This window comes from Thermobia domestica, chromosome 6 (assembly GCF_964235325.1).
Source record: "Thermobia domestica chromosome 6, izTheDome1.hap1.1, whole genome shotgun sequence".
NCBI lineage: Eukaryota > Metazoa > Arthropoda > Insecta > Zygentoma > Lepismatidae > Thermobia > Thermobia domestica.
In genome coordinates, this window is record NC_137459.1 from 91,377,598 (window position 1) to 91,393,466 (window position 15,869).

Sequence of the window (15,869 nt, forward strand, 5' to 3'; positions counted from 1 at the left end):
CACTAATATAGGTCGTTTTCAAATATTTTATACTTCACCCCTTCTCATGCCCTATCCTAGGGGTGCTAGAGGTATATTATCTCCACTGGAAGTTGAACTTGGACTCAACGGCTTCGGGAGTGTCAATATTCAGATCAGCTACACCGAAAACTATGGACTCGAAATTAGTATATTTCGCTTTTGATTGCTTGTACAAGTTACCTATTTCTCCACTCCCTAGTAGAGTTAGGGGTGATAACTTTTTTTTTTCAGATTGTAAATTATGAAAATACTAAGTTTGGTTGAAATTGGTCTGCGTGTTTCATAATTATAGTGGAACATGCATACATGCATACACCCTTCATCTTTTCACCCTCATGAGGATGAGGCGAAATCTGGACTTTAGCGATATAGTGAGTGTGACTATTCATCTTAGCAACCCCGATGATTATGAATTCGACACTAATATCAGTCGTTTTCGATTGTTTTAACACATCACCCAATTCATATCCGTTAGAGGTGCTAATGAGGCTGGACGTGGACTCAAACGGCATTGGAAGCGTTAGTATTGATTTTAACGACCCCGAAAACTATGGAATCGACACTAATATCGCTCATTTTGCATTTTTTTTTGCATGTTTCCCTTTCTACACACCCTAGGTATGCCATTGTATATTATCCCAGTGGTTTTGAATTTCGAATTATACGGCATCGGGGCTGCCACCAGTTAACTTTGCGACCTCTAGAAATATTGATTTGCAACTGATATCGCTGGCTTTCGATTAATATATTTGCATGTCACTCTTTCTCCACATATTTACTGATGCGGCTAAATTAGGACCTAAGTAACAACGGGATGTCACGATCAATCTCAGTGCCCCCGAAAATCATGAATTCGACACTAATATCAGTAATTTCGATCGTTTTAAAAGTTATCCTCTCCTACTCTTCATCACGAACGATAAAGAAAAGAAAAAGTTTCCCTGGATTGCATTTCTTCTTTCTTTCTCTCCACTTATGTAAGTTCAAATCAGAGTTATGCAGTAAATTTCAACTAGAGAGTATATTTATCAACTATATAAGGAGAAGGCCTATTGGCAGCTTTTAATACACTATCTGCCAAAAAAAAAAGTCCATTACCTGAAATAGCTCCATTATGGTTATATGATTAGAATTATAATAGCCTGTGGAACAGGAGACTCGACTTTGATTCTCGATGGGAAATAATGTAATTCAAATCCTACGTTATGGTGTAAGTCTGCGTCTTGTATAGCCTCGATGCTGAAAGGGACGTTAAAATCCAGTCTAACCAATTAACTTACCTGAAATCTTCTTTTGAACTTCTCTCACTTTCAAAATTTGGCAGCACAACCGCTTGCTTCTACAACAGAACCACCCCATAAGGCGTGCCTTCGATGAGACTGTGGAGGACATTCTATGTAATATTCCGCCAACCTTCTTGAAAAATCTCATATACGACGATCTCTGAAACCTTAATCACCGCTCCACTTCGACTTAATGGTGTTCTGTATGTTTGTGGTCTGTTAGCTTTACAGACCAAATCAAGAATCACTGTTCTTCTAATAGTAATTCATAGTAACAGAAGCCAGATAGAATTGATTTTGTAATCCGGGAAGCAACAAGGATCACTTTCGTAGAAACGATACAACGTTGGAAACATTTCAACAACTTTCAGTCTGTAGTGTTACAAACAACCATTGGCGTTTTAGCGTGGTATGTGAAACTCATAAGAACCATAATACCAATACTAATAACCACTACCAATTCAAATGGAAGGTGTTACCGGGAATCCACTACACCAACATACACCTATCAGATCGAAACATTGTGGATCTTGACTCTTGACTCCATAAATCAGATTTCTGCTGTTGCAGTGTCAATTGTTTGGTTCAAAGAATGCTTGGATCCCTGAGATTTATTGACCTTTAGTGTTAAGTCTTATATTAAGTAGTAATATTTTTTTTAAGAACTGGAAACACTGTTTTTACGAAACTTAGATTTCATTTGTTATTCAAGATGGAAAGTGTTGAAGAGAGACGGTGCAGAAGGCACGAGGCACGAACATTTCTTCCATAATTTTAAAGTTAAGTTTGTTATTTAAGTGCAATGAACACAGTGCAGTTATTATATGTACTTTGTGGTTTATTTCAAGTGTTAGTTGAAAACCAGCGATTAGTAAGGTACAATAAAAACTAAAAACAAGTATTGGAAGTTTCCATTGTTAGAAGACAGTCCATTACCAGTTAAGTAAATCGCGAACATTTAAGAACATAAGCAGAAACAGTTTTTTTTTTGGTCCTCCGGGCCGGATGGAGGAAGTGTTGTGCCAAGAAAAAGAATAAGTGAATCATTCAAACATTCATATTGACTATGTGTGTGTAAAGACAGTGAGTGTTACGAATCAGAAGCAAAATTGACCTAGTGGACTTATCACGTACGCGCCTACGCATTCAGCTGTGCATTGCAATCTGAAGAAAAACAAAGGCGCAATGTAGCAGTCACGTAGCTAAGTATATTTTTTTTGTTTCTTTTAGTTGTGTAAAGGTCTGTTGTTATAAGGACTTCAGGTAGATATATCACAAGCAATGGATTCAAATACTAATTCTCTTATAAAGGCAAGAGGCCTAGCTAAAGCTTCCCTTACAAGAATGAAAACATTTGTTGAACAATTTGGAGCAGACGGTGATGTAATGCAAATTAAAGTTAGGTGTGCACGTTTACCCAATATATTCAAAGAATATGATGAAGTGCAAAAACAGCTTGAATTAAAGGACGAAAACAATGAATATACACAGGATAGAGAGTTGTTTGAAGCTACTTACTACGATACTCTTGCAAAAATGACGTCAATTGTTGAAACAGCTGAGAAGGCTAGTAGTAGCAATAGAAGTTCGTCAGGTGATTCAGCCGCGAATACAGGGTGTCTAAAATTACCAGTCATAAAGCTGCCAACATTTAAAGGTCAAGTTATAGATTTCAGACATTTTCATGATACTTTCAGTAGTTTGGTTGTAAACAATCAAAGTTTAGATGATATTCAAAGATTTCATTATTTGTTGTTCTCATTATCAGGTGAAGCAAGCAAATTAGTTGAGAATATACCAGTAACAGGTGAAAATTTCAAACTTGCTTGGGAAATGATATGCAAAAGGTATAATAATCCAAAGCTAATAGCAACTGCTCACGTAAAGGCATTGTTTTCATTACCGACTGTCAGTAAAGATTCAGTGGCGGACTTAAGGACATTATTAAATCAAACTATAAGTAACGTAAATGCACTTAAGGCGTTACAGTTAGATACTCCTTTGGAGGATATATTGTTATCGCACCTAGTTTTGGAAAAGCTAGATGAACAAACACGTAAAGACTTTGAAAATCAAACAAATAGGGAACAGTTTGCTAGTTTAGAAGAACTTCATGTCTTTTTAGAAAATAAATGCCAGGCCTTAGAATTGGTAAAGTCTACGCAATCAAAGTTGCATCTCAGTAAATCTAATGTTGTTAAGGATGTAAAAAATGCTAGACAATCTTATGTGAGTACTAATGTTTTGTGTTCGTTTTGTCAACAAAGTCATGCGTTACACAAGTGTAATGAGTTTCAGAAATTAAGTGTATCCAAAAGATTAAGTTTTGCGAAACAAAACAAACTTTGCTTTAATTGTTTGAAAGTTGTCAACCATGTAGTGAAAGATTGTTCGCTAAGTGCATGCAAAATATGTAATCTGAAGCATCACACGTTATTGCATAGTGATTTTAAGAAATCACAGCCTAATCATGCTGCCAGTGTTGAAAACGATTCTGTTACGGAACCTGTAGGGGAAAAACCAATGTCTCAAGGACAGGAAGTTGTTAATACTAGTACTTATTGCTCTGTGAAGCCTAAAAGTAATGTGCGTGTTTTACTTTCAACTGCAGTTGTTCAAGTTAAAGATTGCAATGGTAAATTACATATGGTTAGGGTTTTGCTTGATAGTTGTTCCCAATCTCATTTTGCAACAGAATCTCTCATTCAGAGGTTAAAATTAAAGAAATATCATATCAATGTTCCTGTACAAGGTATTAATAATGTAAGTTGCAACGTCAAATACGGAAGAAAGTTACAAGTATTCTCTGCTGTAAGTGATTTTAGTGTAGATGTTAAGTGTTTTGTATTGCCCAAAATAGCAGGAAATTTACCTGATGCTGATGTTGACATTAAAGAATGGAACTTTCCACCGAATTTACAGTTAGCGGATCCTAATTTCAACAAGTCTGGTAAGATTGATTTGTTGTTAGGTGCTGGAATTTTCTTTAGTCTACTCAAAGCAGGACAACAAGTGCGTCCAGGAGCATTTCCAATTCTCCAAAATACAGAGTTAGGATGGATAGTTTCAGGACAATATCAGATGCCAAAGCACAACAACTTCACGCCAGAACATCGAACATTCTTTTTGCACAACAACGATGATTTAACCCACCAGCTGCAGAAGTTTTGGAAAATAGAAGATATTCAAGAAACTCCTATATCGAAAGAAGAAAGGGAGTGTGAAGAACATTTTGTCGCAAACACTAGAAGACATTCAACAGGACGCTTTATAGTGAGACTGCCATTACGACGCTTAGACGATAAGGGTCAAGTCAAAACATTAGGATTACTTTGGCATCCAGCAACTGATCAACTTCAAGTGATGAATGGATTCACTCTAAATCAAATGTCGAATAATAATTTAACAAAACGCAAGATATTGGGTATTATTGCTTCAATCTTTGATCCGTTGGGAATTGTTAGTCCAATAACAATCGTATGTAAGATAATTCTTCAAGATCTGTGGCAATCAGGATTGGAGTGGGATGAAACACTTCCTAAAGAACTACAGCAAAGATGTAAGACAGTTCTTGAATTCATTCCTTCATTATCAGATATCAGTGTAGACAGAATGGTTCTTCAGTCAGGTACCTTGATAGACATTCATGTTCACGCTTTCTCAGACGCTTCAGAAAAGGCTTATGGGACATGTGTATATTTAAGATCCGTCAACAAGGATGGTCAAGTTACTTCGAAGCTATTATGTGCTAAGTCCAAAGTGGCGCCCATAAAGAAGATTTCCCTGCCTCGCTTAGAGTTATGTGCGACAGTGTTATCATCAAAACTTGTCAAAAAGGTAACTAAGGCATTAAAACAATGAATATCCCAGGTGTATATGTGGACAGATTCTATGGTAGTCTTAGCATGGTTAAGGGCAAGTCCAAATAGATGGAAAACATTTGTTGGCAATCGAGTTGCTGAGGTACAAGAAGTGGGAGGGGAATGGAGACACGTCGCTTCAAGTGAAAATCCTGCAGATATTATATCAAGGGGAAAAAGTCCTGACAAGTTAATACATAATAATTTGTGGTGGAACGGTCCTCAGTGGTTACAGTGTTCTTCACTTGATTGGGCTAAGACGGAGCCTGCCCCACTCAGAGAGATTCCTGAACAGAAAAAATTAAAATCAAGTTACTTAGTGACAACTCAAGATAATAGTATGATCGAAAGATTCTCTACTTTGAACAAACTTCAGAGAGTCTTGGCTTATTGCATGCGGTTTTCCAAGAATGCTAAAGTAGAAGCATCAAGAAGAAATGTAGACGCTCTTACCTTGGAAGAAATTGAAGAAGTTTTAATCAAACTAATACGAGAAGTTCAAAAGTCAGTTTATGCTAAGGAAATGGCTGATCTTAAAGAAAGTGGAAGAGTTAGCAATAAGAGCAAACTCTTGTCTCTCAATCCTTTCATATGTGATCAACAATCACTAAGAGTTGGTGGAAGATTAAAGATGTCTGAACTTGAATTTGATGCTAAACATCAAATTGTTCTACCACCAGATCATCACCTAACAAGACTAATTATAGAACATGAACACAAGCGATTGCTACATTCTGGATGTCAGTTAATGCTAGCATCACTAAGGCAAAGGTATTGGATACCTAATGGTAAAAATGCCATCAAGAAAGTTATTAGAAGGTGTATTACATGTCAAAGATTAAAGGCGTCTGGACCAGAACAATTAATGGGATAACTACCAAAACATAGAGTAGAACTAACAAGACCTTTCACAAATTCTGGAATTGACTTTGCCGGTCCTATTTACATCAAAACTGGTATCAGAAAGTCAAAAACAAAGGTGAAGTGCTACATTGCAGTGTTTGTGTGCTTAGCAACAAAGGCTATCCATCTCGAAGTTGTGAGTGATCTTACTAGTCAGGCATTTTTAGCTGCTTTGAGAAGATTCATATCTCGTCGAGGTAAATGCAAGCATATCTATAGCGACAATGGAACTACGTTCATTGGTGCCAACAAGGAACTTCAAGAAGTCGCAAAGTTGTTGCATACAGCTGACCATCAAGAAAGGATTAAAAAGTTTGCAACTACTGAAGGAATCCAATGGCATTTTATTCCGCCATATTCGCCCAACTTCGGTGGTCTTTGGGAGGCTGCAGTTAAGTCCTTTAAATACCACTTAAGGAGAGTCATGGGAATGTCATATCTCACGTTTGAAGAATTAACAACATTAATCACACAAATAGAAGCTTGCTTAAATTCGAGACCTCTTGTAGCATTATCCAATGATCCTAATGATCCAGTAGCATTAACTCCTGGTCATTTTCTTATTGGTCAAGCATTTACAGTACTACCAGAATGAGACTTAAATCAGGAGAAGATTAGTTCAATTCAAAGATGGCAAAGGATCCAACAACGATTTCAACAGTTTTGGAGAAGATGGTACATGGAATATTTGTCACAACTACAAGGAAGAAATAAGTGGAAGAGAAGCTGTGCCAACATACAGCCAGGTCAATTGGTGGTTCTCAAAGAAGATAAGCTACCTCCTCTATCGTGGAAATTGGGAGTCATCACTGAAGTGCATTCTGGACCTGACGGTTTGGTTCGAGTGGCTACTGTTAAAACTTCCAATGGTTTATATAAACGATCAATTAGAGGACTTTGAGTTTTACCAAATAATGATGAATCGTAATGTCATTCATGTTAAATATATTTATTTCCTGTTTTAGTATATTTTTTGTTGTTATGTAAAGTTTTTCTTCTTTTTTTTAAAAAAGGTCACTAGCCCTTTTTTGGCGGGCGGCATGTTAAGTCTTATATTAAGTAGTAATATTTTTAAGAACTGGAAACACTGTTTTTACGAAACTTAGATTTCATTTGTTATTCAAGATGGAAAGTGTTGAAGAGAGACAGTGCATAAGGCACGAGGCACGAACATTTCTTCCATAATTTTAAAGTTAAGTTTGTTATTTAAGTGCAATGAACACAGTGCAGTTATTATATGTACTTTGTGGTTTATTTCAAGTGTTAGTTGAAAACCAGCGATTAGTAAGGTACAATAAAAACTAAAAACAAGTATTGGAAGTTTCCATTGTTAGAAGACAGTCCATTACCAGTTAAGTAAATCGCGAACATTTAAGAACATAAGCATAAACATTTAGTGACATGAGACTTTGTGTAGTTGCTCTATCTGAACATCCGAGGTAATGGGTCTCTGTAATGTTCTAAATTTTCCAATGAAAATTAACACTTGTGTTTCAGCTTGAAACTCCTATCTGATGACGTCCATTGGCTGTGTTCGAATTTTGAGAATTTCATGTTTCAAATTTATCAGAACTCCGTTGGTTAGATTTTTTTTTTTTTTTTTTTTTTTTGTCTCCCGAGACGTTTGGCATTCCTACAGTTTTCCTCTTCCTTTCACTTAAGCAGGACAAATCTGATAGTTGATTTGTTTCTCTATCATTATGTGTTTGCACCAGCTACGGAGTATCTAATTATTTATTGATAAATAACATGCTATTTTTTTATTTCGGCTGTATTTGTTTTAATGCATTCATTTGGAGGTGGATAGCATCGTGTTTAAGGTCTTCTCCAGGGTATTCCCGTTTTCACATATGTATCTATTACCATCCACTTGTCTTAATCGCCCGTCTTCTTCAGGCTAAAGGGCATAAAGGTGGGGAGTTAGACTAAAGTATATCTTTAAAAATAATAATAATAATAAATTCATTTAAAAAAAAAAGGTTAGATATAATGCAGTCAGATAGTCCATGAGGTTAAATTTTTAAGAAAACAATGAACGGATAAACAGAAACTGTTTAGCTGGGACGTCTAAAATTTCGAACGAAAGTGTTTAAAATGCAAACTTTTTTGTTTGTTTGTTTAAAGCTGAATATCCACAAGATCAAATTGAGCTAGGAGCAGACTCATAGGGAGTAGCCAGGGAAACTTCAACCACCTTCAGCTCCCTCTGTAAGTTGTTTAGGTAAACAGACGCGTATGTTCAAAAAATAAGCAGTTAAGCATGTAAGTTGAACTCAAATTAGACCCCCCCCCCAAAAAAAAACATCCTTCCTGTCTTAGTGTGCTGGCTACAGGCCTGGCTAAAAACCATGCAAATTTTAGTGAAAGCTCCCTTAATAGAGTAAAGCAAAATTGTATTAGCAGTTCTCATCATTTACTGTCTAAACCCTCAAATTAAACGTTGAACAATTGATTTATTCATGCCAAGTCATATTTTGGCCGAAACTGAAAACAAAAAGAAATGACATCTTAAAGTTTCTCGTCCCAGGGTTATGCCGGTTAGGCTAAAGGAGACGGTGATGATGAGAAATAAAGCTTAGTACGGTGATACTACATAGTACGGATGATGAGATATTGCTTAAACGTATAATTAACTCTCACATTTTATATTTTTTTAAGTAAAATATTATTGAAAAAAACTAAGACATGTATCGACAAATCACGTGAATTTGAACAAAAGAACATGGTTGTATTCTAGGCTTGAAATTCTTATGAATAGTTTTCGAGCACATAAATTAAACAAAATTTTTATACTGGTAAAAAATATGCTTATCAATACCAATCCCTTATCAATAACAATTGACAACATTTTATTTATTTTTTAATTTTTTTTTTCGATTAAATTGCTATTTATACACTGAAAATGTGGTAAATCCTTATGCTATCTAATAAATTGTATCTACTCGGGTTTGACTTTTCCTAACCAGAGATGGAGTGGTTCAGTGGGTCGTTGGTCAAGTGGGATAGGATTTGGGAGTGGGTCAGTGGGCCATGGGTCAATATGGCGTAATCCACTGCGGTCCATCACCTACCGTGACCAACTCTGACCCACCATGACCGAACCTAACCCACGGAATTACTCTGTTCAGTGCACTGTAGACAGCATCTTCTGAACACTGGTGAATTTATATACGTTTTACTATCAAGGCATTCATTTTTTCTTCCTTTTTTTCATTTGCTTATATTTACTTACCTAAGATGAGTATATCAAAGTGCAAAAAAAGAGCTTCAAGCACTTCTGGAATATTGATATTTTTGATTGTAATAATAACAGCATGACTTACTACTTGGCTTTCGAGACACAGTCGAATTTAGCTTTTTTTTTTAACGTTGCCCTTGCCTACTTTACCTTGATTTGAGACTTCCAAATTTCACCCTATTTTATCCTTAAAGATATCTGTAATGCAATAAGGAAAAAAAATATATGATAATTATGAAGTTCATGGTAGTATGACCCATGACATACACTTTACCATTTTATATCGTAAAGGTCAGATCCACCAGTATTGTAACAGAGCGGTGTTTGAGCGATTGACCGTGTAAATTCAAACTCTGATTAGTGATAATTTCACAGCTTTTTGTTTTTATTATGAGTGTAATTTTTTTCGTCAGTGGAGAAGAGAACATGGATCATGGGTCAGAATGGGTCATGAGTCACTATAGGTGGTGAGTCAGTGAGTCATGGGTCAAGTTGTCATTTATCCACGTCATCTTTGCTCCTAACACACATACTTCTTTGTACACTTACTGCTTGTAGTAAGTTGCATTGTAACATTAACATTTGTTTTTCTATTTTATTATTTGTTTGACTTTAAGAAGTTTTGAAAATATGTTATTATAATAAACAACGGAATGCGTATAGGTAATGCATGTGAGAAATGCTAGCTATGTATACGTCTTTGTTTTGTGTAAAATCTTTCTTCATGTTGGGTACATTATACAAAATAAGTAAAATGTTTCATAGTCAAAAGAGCAATTAAAGTGAAACAAAATAGCATACAGAAAGGAATGGTGAGCATAAAGCAAAACTTAACCGATTATGTATGTTAATGTAAAGCGTGCACAAAATCAAGTCTGTAGGTAAACACATGCAATGTCAGGGGTAACGAAAACAGTACTCGACATAGTAGAAATAACTGTCGACGTCAGCTTTTGCTTCACAGAGAGTAATTTACCATTCAAGTGCTGAGTCGTAGTTTCAGTTGGCGGTTCTGTTGGTGAGAATGTGGAATCCAAGTGAAGAATTCTGCAAACTCAAGATAAGCAAGGGCTTTTGCGTCGAGTTAACGTAGTTTACCTCAACCAGCAGCCACCAGATGGCTCTAAAGAGCACTTTAGATGATTTTCTCCTTTTCATTTTCACAACCATCAAATGACGGAGGAAGCTAGACGAATAAATCTAAAACTCAGCATGGAAATTTCTGTTTTGCATTTCTGTTTGTGCTGCCGACTGTAAATTATGGTAGTTTTCTTTTAAATCAAAGCATAAATAATTAATTAATTTAATAAGTATGATTGCAACAAATTATTCATTTTTTTTCAGAATTTAACTTCAATAACAAATTTTTGATTCACATAAAAACAAAATTAAAAAAAAAGTATTGTGGTCTGCAGTGCAATCACATAAAAAGTGTAGTATCACGCTGTAATATCATAAGAAGAGTCTAGGGGGAAAAGGATGGATGTCTACTTTTGGGCAACATTTAGATTTTCATGTCATCATTTTACACTTATTTTTCTTCCTTTTTGTCGATAATATTCAACTGTGTTTATGTTCTACTGTTAGACTAATACAGCTAGACATAGCTTCGACAATCAATTTATTTAAAATTTTATATATATATATATATATTGTGGCTATGCTTAAGGTTTATCCTAATGGGGGTACATTGCGAGAGGTTTACTTTCTTAAACATAACCAACTCCGTCCTATACTCCTGATAGAAGTGTTACGTAACATTAAATATAGTAGGAAATTCTAGGCGTGAATAAAAGATACAAGCCTCAAATGTGTGATTGATTTTAATGTTTAGTGAAGTCATGAGATGTTTGTGAATTGGTTTATGTGTAGAGACATTTTGGCAGTTGACAGGTTTCTTAAGCACATGCCTGATTTTCTTGTTGAAGATTATTGTCCCACGATAGTCACTCCAGGTCCAATCTCAGCCCAAGTCCTTATTGACACAACAGTGACTTTCCAAATTTTATCTGATGTAGAATTTAATGTTCGAAGTCTCAAGACAAAATTGCTTCAAATAACTCAGTTACATTGAGACTATCAACGATGTAATCTCTGGTCGCTCTCTCTCTATCCCGGAAATATCGTGATGTTATATACTATTTATTTTGCTGAGGTTGTTACCCAAAGTGACGTAGATCCATGGCATGACCCAGAAACTCGGGTTCATGTACAAGTCGGAATTTGGTTCAGACGAAGAAATCTGTCAACGCAAGATTTACATAATGAGGAAGTTCATTATGTAAGTCAAACTGTCTTCAGCACATAAAACGAATTCGCAGACAAATAACATAATTCTTAACATTTTATTATAGAGTTTTAATCTGTATTTAGATAAAGGAATCTTTTCCTGTTTTGTTCATCTTTAAGAGTTGAATTTAGAACCAAAGTACAACACAAATAAAAAATTTATAACTGGCCGGTTACATATATATATATATATATATATATATATATATATATATATATATATATATATATATATATATATATATAGTAAAAATATTTCCCAACATCCACCACCTTGAACTGTTCTGCGACTCTTGATGTCGTCAAAATAAGAATTACACTTTATTCAGATGCCTTCATTAAATTGCACATGGAAGGAAGGCAGAAGTTCATTTCTATTCAAGTAACACTTCTAGTTCATAGTCGTTCCTACCTTGAACGTGGTAAGAACATGGGACTGGTGAACACAAAATCAAGAGCTGAAATACCAGAGGGTTGGAATAATGTGATCAAAGGCAGCAGAGTGAAATCTACACCATTTCATGTAAGTGAAGTTGACAGTTTCATGATTCGAGATTGGATACATTCTTACAACCACTGTACTTGAAAAAATGCCCATTTCACTATAGGCCAATCATGGAGCTTCGAATAGAGAAAAGTCATCCAAGATTTGTTATACATGGGGACACATAATGGGCTTTGTTTTTTTCTGTAATTCGCCCACCGTTGAGAAATGGCCCACCAAAACCAGATTAATTGAGGAAGGAGAATTCTTACATCTAGTAATAGCATATGAATGTAAGACTCCTTCATATATATATATATATATATATATATATATATATATATATATATATATATATGTATGTATGTATCTATGTATATGTATAGGGTTATTATAAATGATGGACCCATTTTTAAAAATTCGTAGTAAATAAAGTACAAGTCCAAAATGAACAATCTTTATCCCAATGGATAGAGGAAGGTTGAAAGTTTCGGTGGACAATGATGTTGGTGGTTCCCGAAGCGGCCGGTAAAGTTCGCGAGGCAATAGGCCGCCATTTGTTTCCCTCTCAGTTGTGAGTGAGATGGCCAGAATCAGAAAAATCAGATGGCCAAGATCAGAAAAATCTCCTGATATCACCCCATGTGACTACTTCTTCTGGGGTTATGTTAAAGAAGCTGTTTACGTCCCACCTCTACCAATAACTCTGGACGATCTGCGGAACCGTATTACAGCTGTTGTGCACTAAGTAACAGTAGATACACTTGCTCGTTTGTGGGACGGGTTCAGCTACCGCATAAGTGTTTGCCGTGCAACATTTATAATGTATTACAAAAAAAAAAAAAAAAAAAAAAAAGCTGAAACTTCCACTTTCCATTGGTATAAAGATTGTTCATTTTGAATTTATACTTTAATAAATATACATCTTTAAAAATGGGTCCATCATTTATAATAACCCCGTATATATATATATATATATATATATATATATATATATATATATATATATATATATATATATATATATATATATATATAACTCCAAACAGTTCTAAGATTTTCAAATTTTCTATTTTGGATCACACTTGATTTACGAATGGGCGTCATGTTTTGTCTTTCTCGGTAATTAAAATATATTTTCTAGTGGTTATAGTTACAGATAGAAAGATACATAATAGTGTGAATTTAGAAGTTAAAAAGTTTTAAATCCAAGCCTAACGAAGGAAAGTCAAACAACCAACTCGGCAGAAAATGATTAAGGTACATTTCCTGTATGTCCTGAAATTGTTTCCAAAGCTTCATTTACACACCATCATGTGATATGTGATTTCTAAACGCATGATCCCTCAAGCAATTCCTCAAAATAGAAGCTGGTGTAATTATAATTGATATTTTTAAAAAAAATGACTGTAAAATTAACAATTTTCTGCAAGGTTGGTCTTTTGAAATTCCCTCGTTAGGCTGGAAATGAGGAAATTAATATAACCATTTAATTAGTAGGTATATTTCAATAAAATTCAAAATCCAAATAGTATTACAGTATTATGTACTTTTCTTTTTGGAACTATAACTTCGAGAAAATGTGTTTTAATTTGCGAAAAATATAACACTTACGGATTCTCTCAAAATAAATTCTTCGTGGGTTATTTATTTATTTATTTGCTAAAATATTATTGCCCAGAATCTAGAAGCAATACACAAATTTTATTTCATTTGCTCCAAACATTTTATTAAAAGAAACTAAAACAAACATGCATATAAATAAATAAATAAATAAAATAAAAATAATTGGTCTTTTAAAACGTAATAGAAATTGTTACGTTACTACGACGTTTGAGACTGATCTGAATTTCAACTTTTCAATTGTGGGTTAAAAATTTGAATATTAAATGTTTAAGTCGGAAATGGAAATGGAACACTGTATTTTATACTATATTGCTCAATGTCTTTATATAATACCTTTGCACACAAACACGAAGTTATAAAATATAATTCTGTAGCTTGTGTTTCAAGTAAATACTGGAAGCTCAAAGTTGAGCTTCGAGAAATTAAATATGTGCTTCTAATAAAACAATGTAACGCGAATGCATCATCAGCTTACTCTCAAGAAATTCTGAAGAATAACTATTTATGGGTAACAGCGTATTATAGTATCAAAGTATACCAAGATGAAACAGTTATTGACATTGTTCAAATTACCTTGGAAAGCACTAACAGTCATGTTGCTTCCGACGTAAATTAGGCTCACATAATGAACAAACAGAAATTGGACAAATTAAATATGACTATGCTAAGATAGAATTTATGTAGAATTAAAGGTATCAAGAGTGGAGCGAGAAGAGCATCTTAAGATTCGATAAAGTATAACACTGGTAACATGTGATTACAGCACAATGAAACGGTCAGCGTTGGAACGCTGGACGCTTATACCATAAACTGTATTGACGTTGTAGTTTACTACAATGACACTTCGCAATAGTGTGCATAGGCGCGCATATACATTACTACGAAATAAGAAGAAAAATCTAATGAAAAGAAGGTCCGTATTGTGAAAATAATATTACGCATCTATGATATTGTTCTTTCACAAACATGTGTGCATTACAGGTATATTCAATGAATTATTATATATTACATGAGTTAAAAATATATCACCATTGCCCCAGAACCTGATTTTTGGCATTCTAATGTATTCAAACTTGCTTAAGTAACTGCACCTTTCCGAAAGGAATGTCAGGTAGTCGTTTATACGACGTTGACTATCAGCTCAACAAAGTCAGTTAACCTTTGTACCCCACTTGTTCTCCTTGCCCCACTTTCCCATACTTGATACTGACGATAAAAGTACATTTCCAAGATTTCCGTTGTGCATTAAAGTACCAGGATAAATCGGTTGGGAACAGTTTGGACAGGATGCTATTTTCATTTTCAGATATTTGAAGAAAGAACTTTCGTTTGCTAATGCCACAAATGCACAGTTGACAATATAGCATTCTGCTATAACGTAGGAGCTATTGCAAATTGTACTGCTCTTCATTACAACTTGTAGTTTTTCATCTTTAGTGTTATTTTTGCCTTTACCTCAAAATGGCTTATTTTGGACTCACACTGTTTTCCCACTAGCGGATTCAATTTTAACGTTGAGTTATTTCCGAAAAGTTCTTTTTTTTTTAATTTTTAATCGGATATGCACAACCAGAATTCTAAATACATATAAATTTACATGAATACACACATAATACTTATTAATGGGCATGGATCTTGCGTGCAAGATAGCCCCCCCAAATGTCATCCCATTTTTCTCGAAAACTATCAGGGTACAAACAAAACATTTTTCAGTACAAACGACACAAACGATTTGTTTTCGAATGGTGTATTTCAATTTTTTGTGCTGTGATACGGGGGCTATATTGGCACCAAGGTAGCTCCCCAGTTGACCTCTCAAGTATCCCTGTAAGGAAAATTGTATATACAAACGAAAATATGTTCGGTAAACGAATGGCCTAGTCATTGTTTCATTTTTTTTTTAAGTGGGGGACTATTTTGCCAGACATTATATAGTTTATGTAGTCACATTATTGAATATAAAAACGAATGTAGTCTCTACCTGCATCTTACACTTTTAAAATACCAATGTGTAGGTGTGTTATTTAACCTTGTTATTTTGAAGAAAATACATCGAGCCGGACACAAAATAATCCCTATCCATCCAAATTTTCAAGCCTGGGCCTATCGCTCTGCCTACAAGTTAGGCAAATATTATACCTAGCTTTAGTGCATGCTATTCAGTG

General features: G+C 34.7%; 2 protein-coding genes across 2 annotated transcripts; both read left to right on the forward strand.

The window, feature by feature from the left end:
- The first annotated feature begins 2,585 nt into the window (after positions 1-2,585).
- Positions 2,586-5,165, forward strand: LOC145687239 (uncharacterized). The gene has a single exon (XM_081760711.1). It carries the CDS (start codon positions 2,586-2,588, stop codon positions 5,163-5,165), a length of 2,580 nt encoding a protein of 859 aa, XP_081616837.1.
- A 15-nt stretch (positions 5,166-5,180) lies between these two features.
- On the forward strand, positions 5,181-6,662 carry LOC145687240 (uncharacterized). Its single transcript, XM_081760712.1, has 2 exons — positions 5,181-5,952; positions 6,178-6,662. The coding sequence occupies exons 1-2, from the start codon at positions 5,181-5,183 to the stop codon at positions 6,660-6,662; spliced, it is 1,257 nt and encodes a 418-aa protein (XP_081616838.1).
- Positions 6,663-15,869: the final 9,207 nt, after the last annotated feature.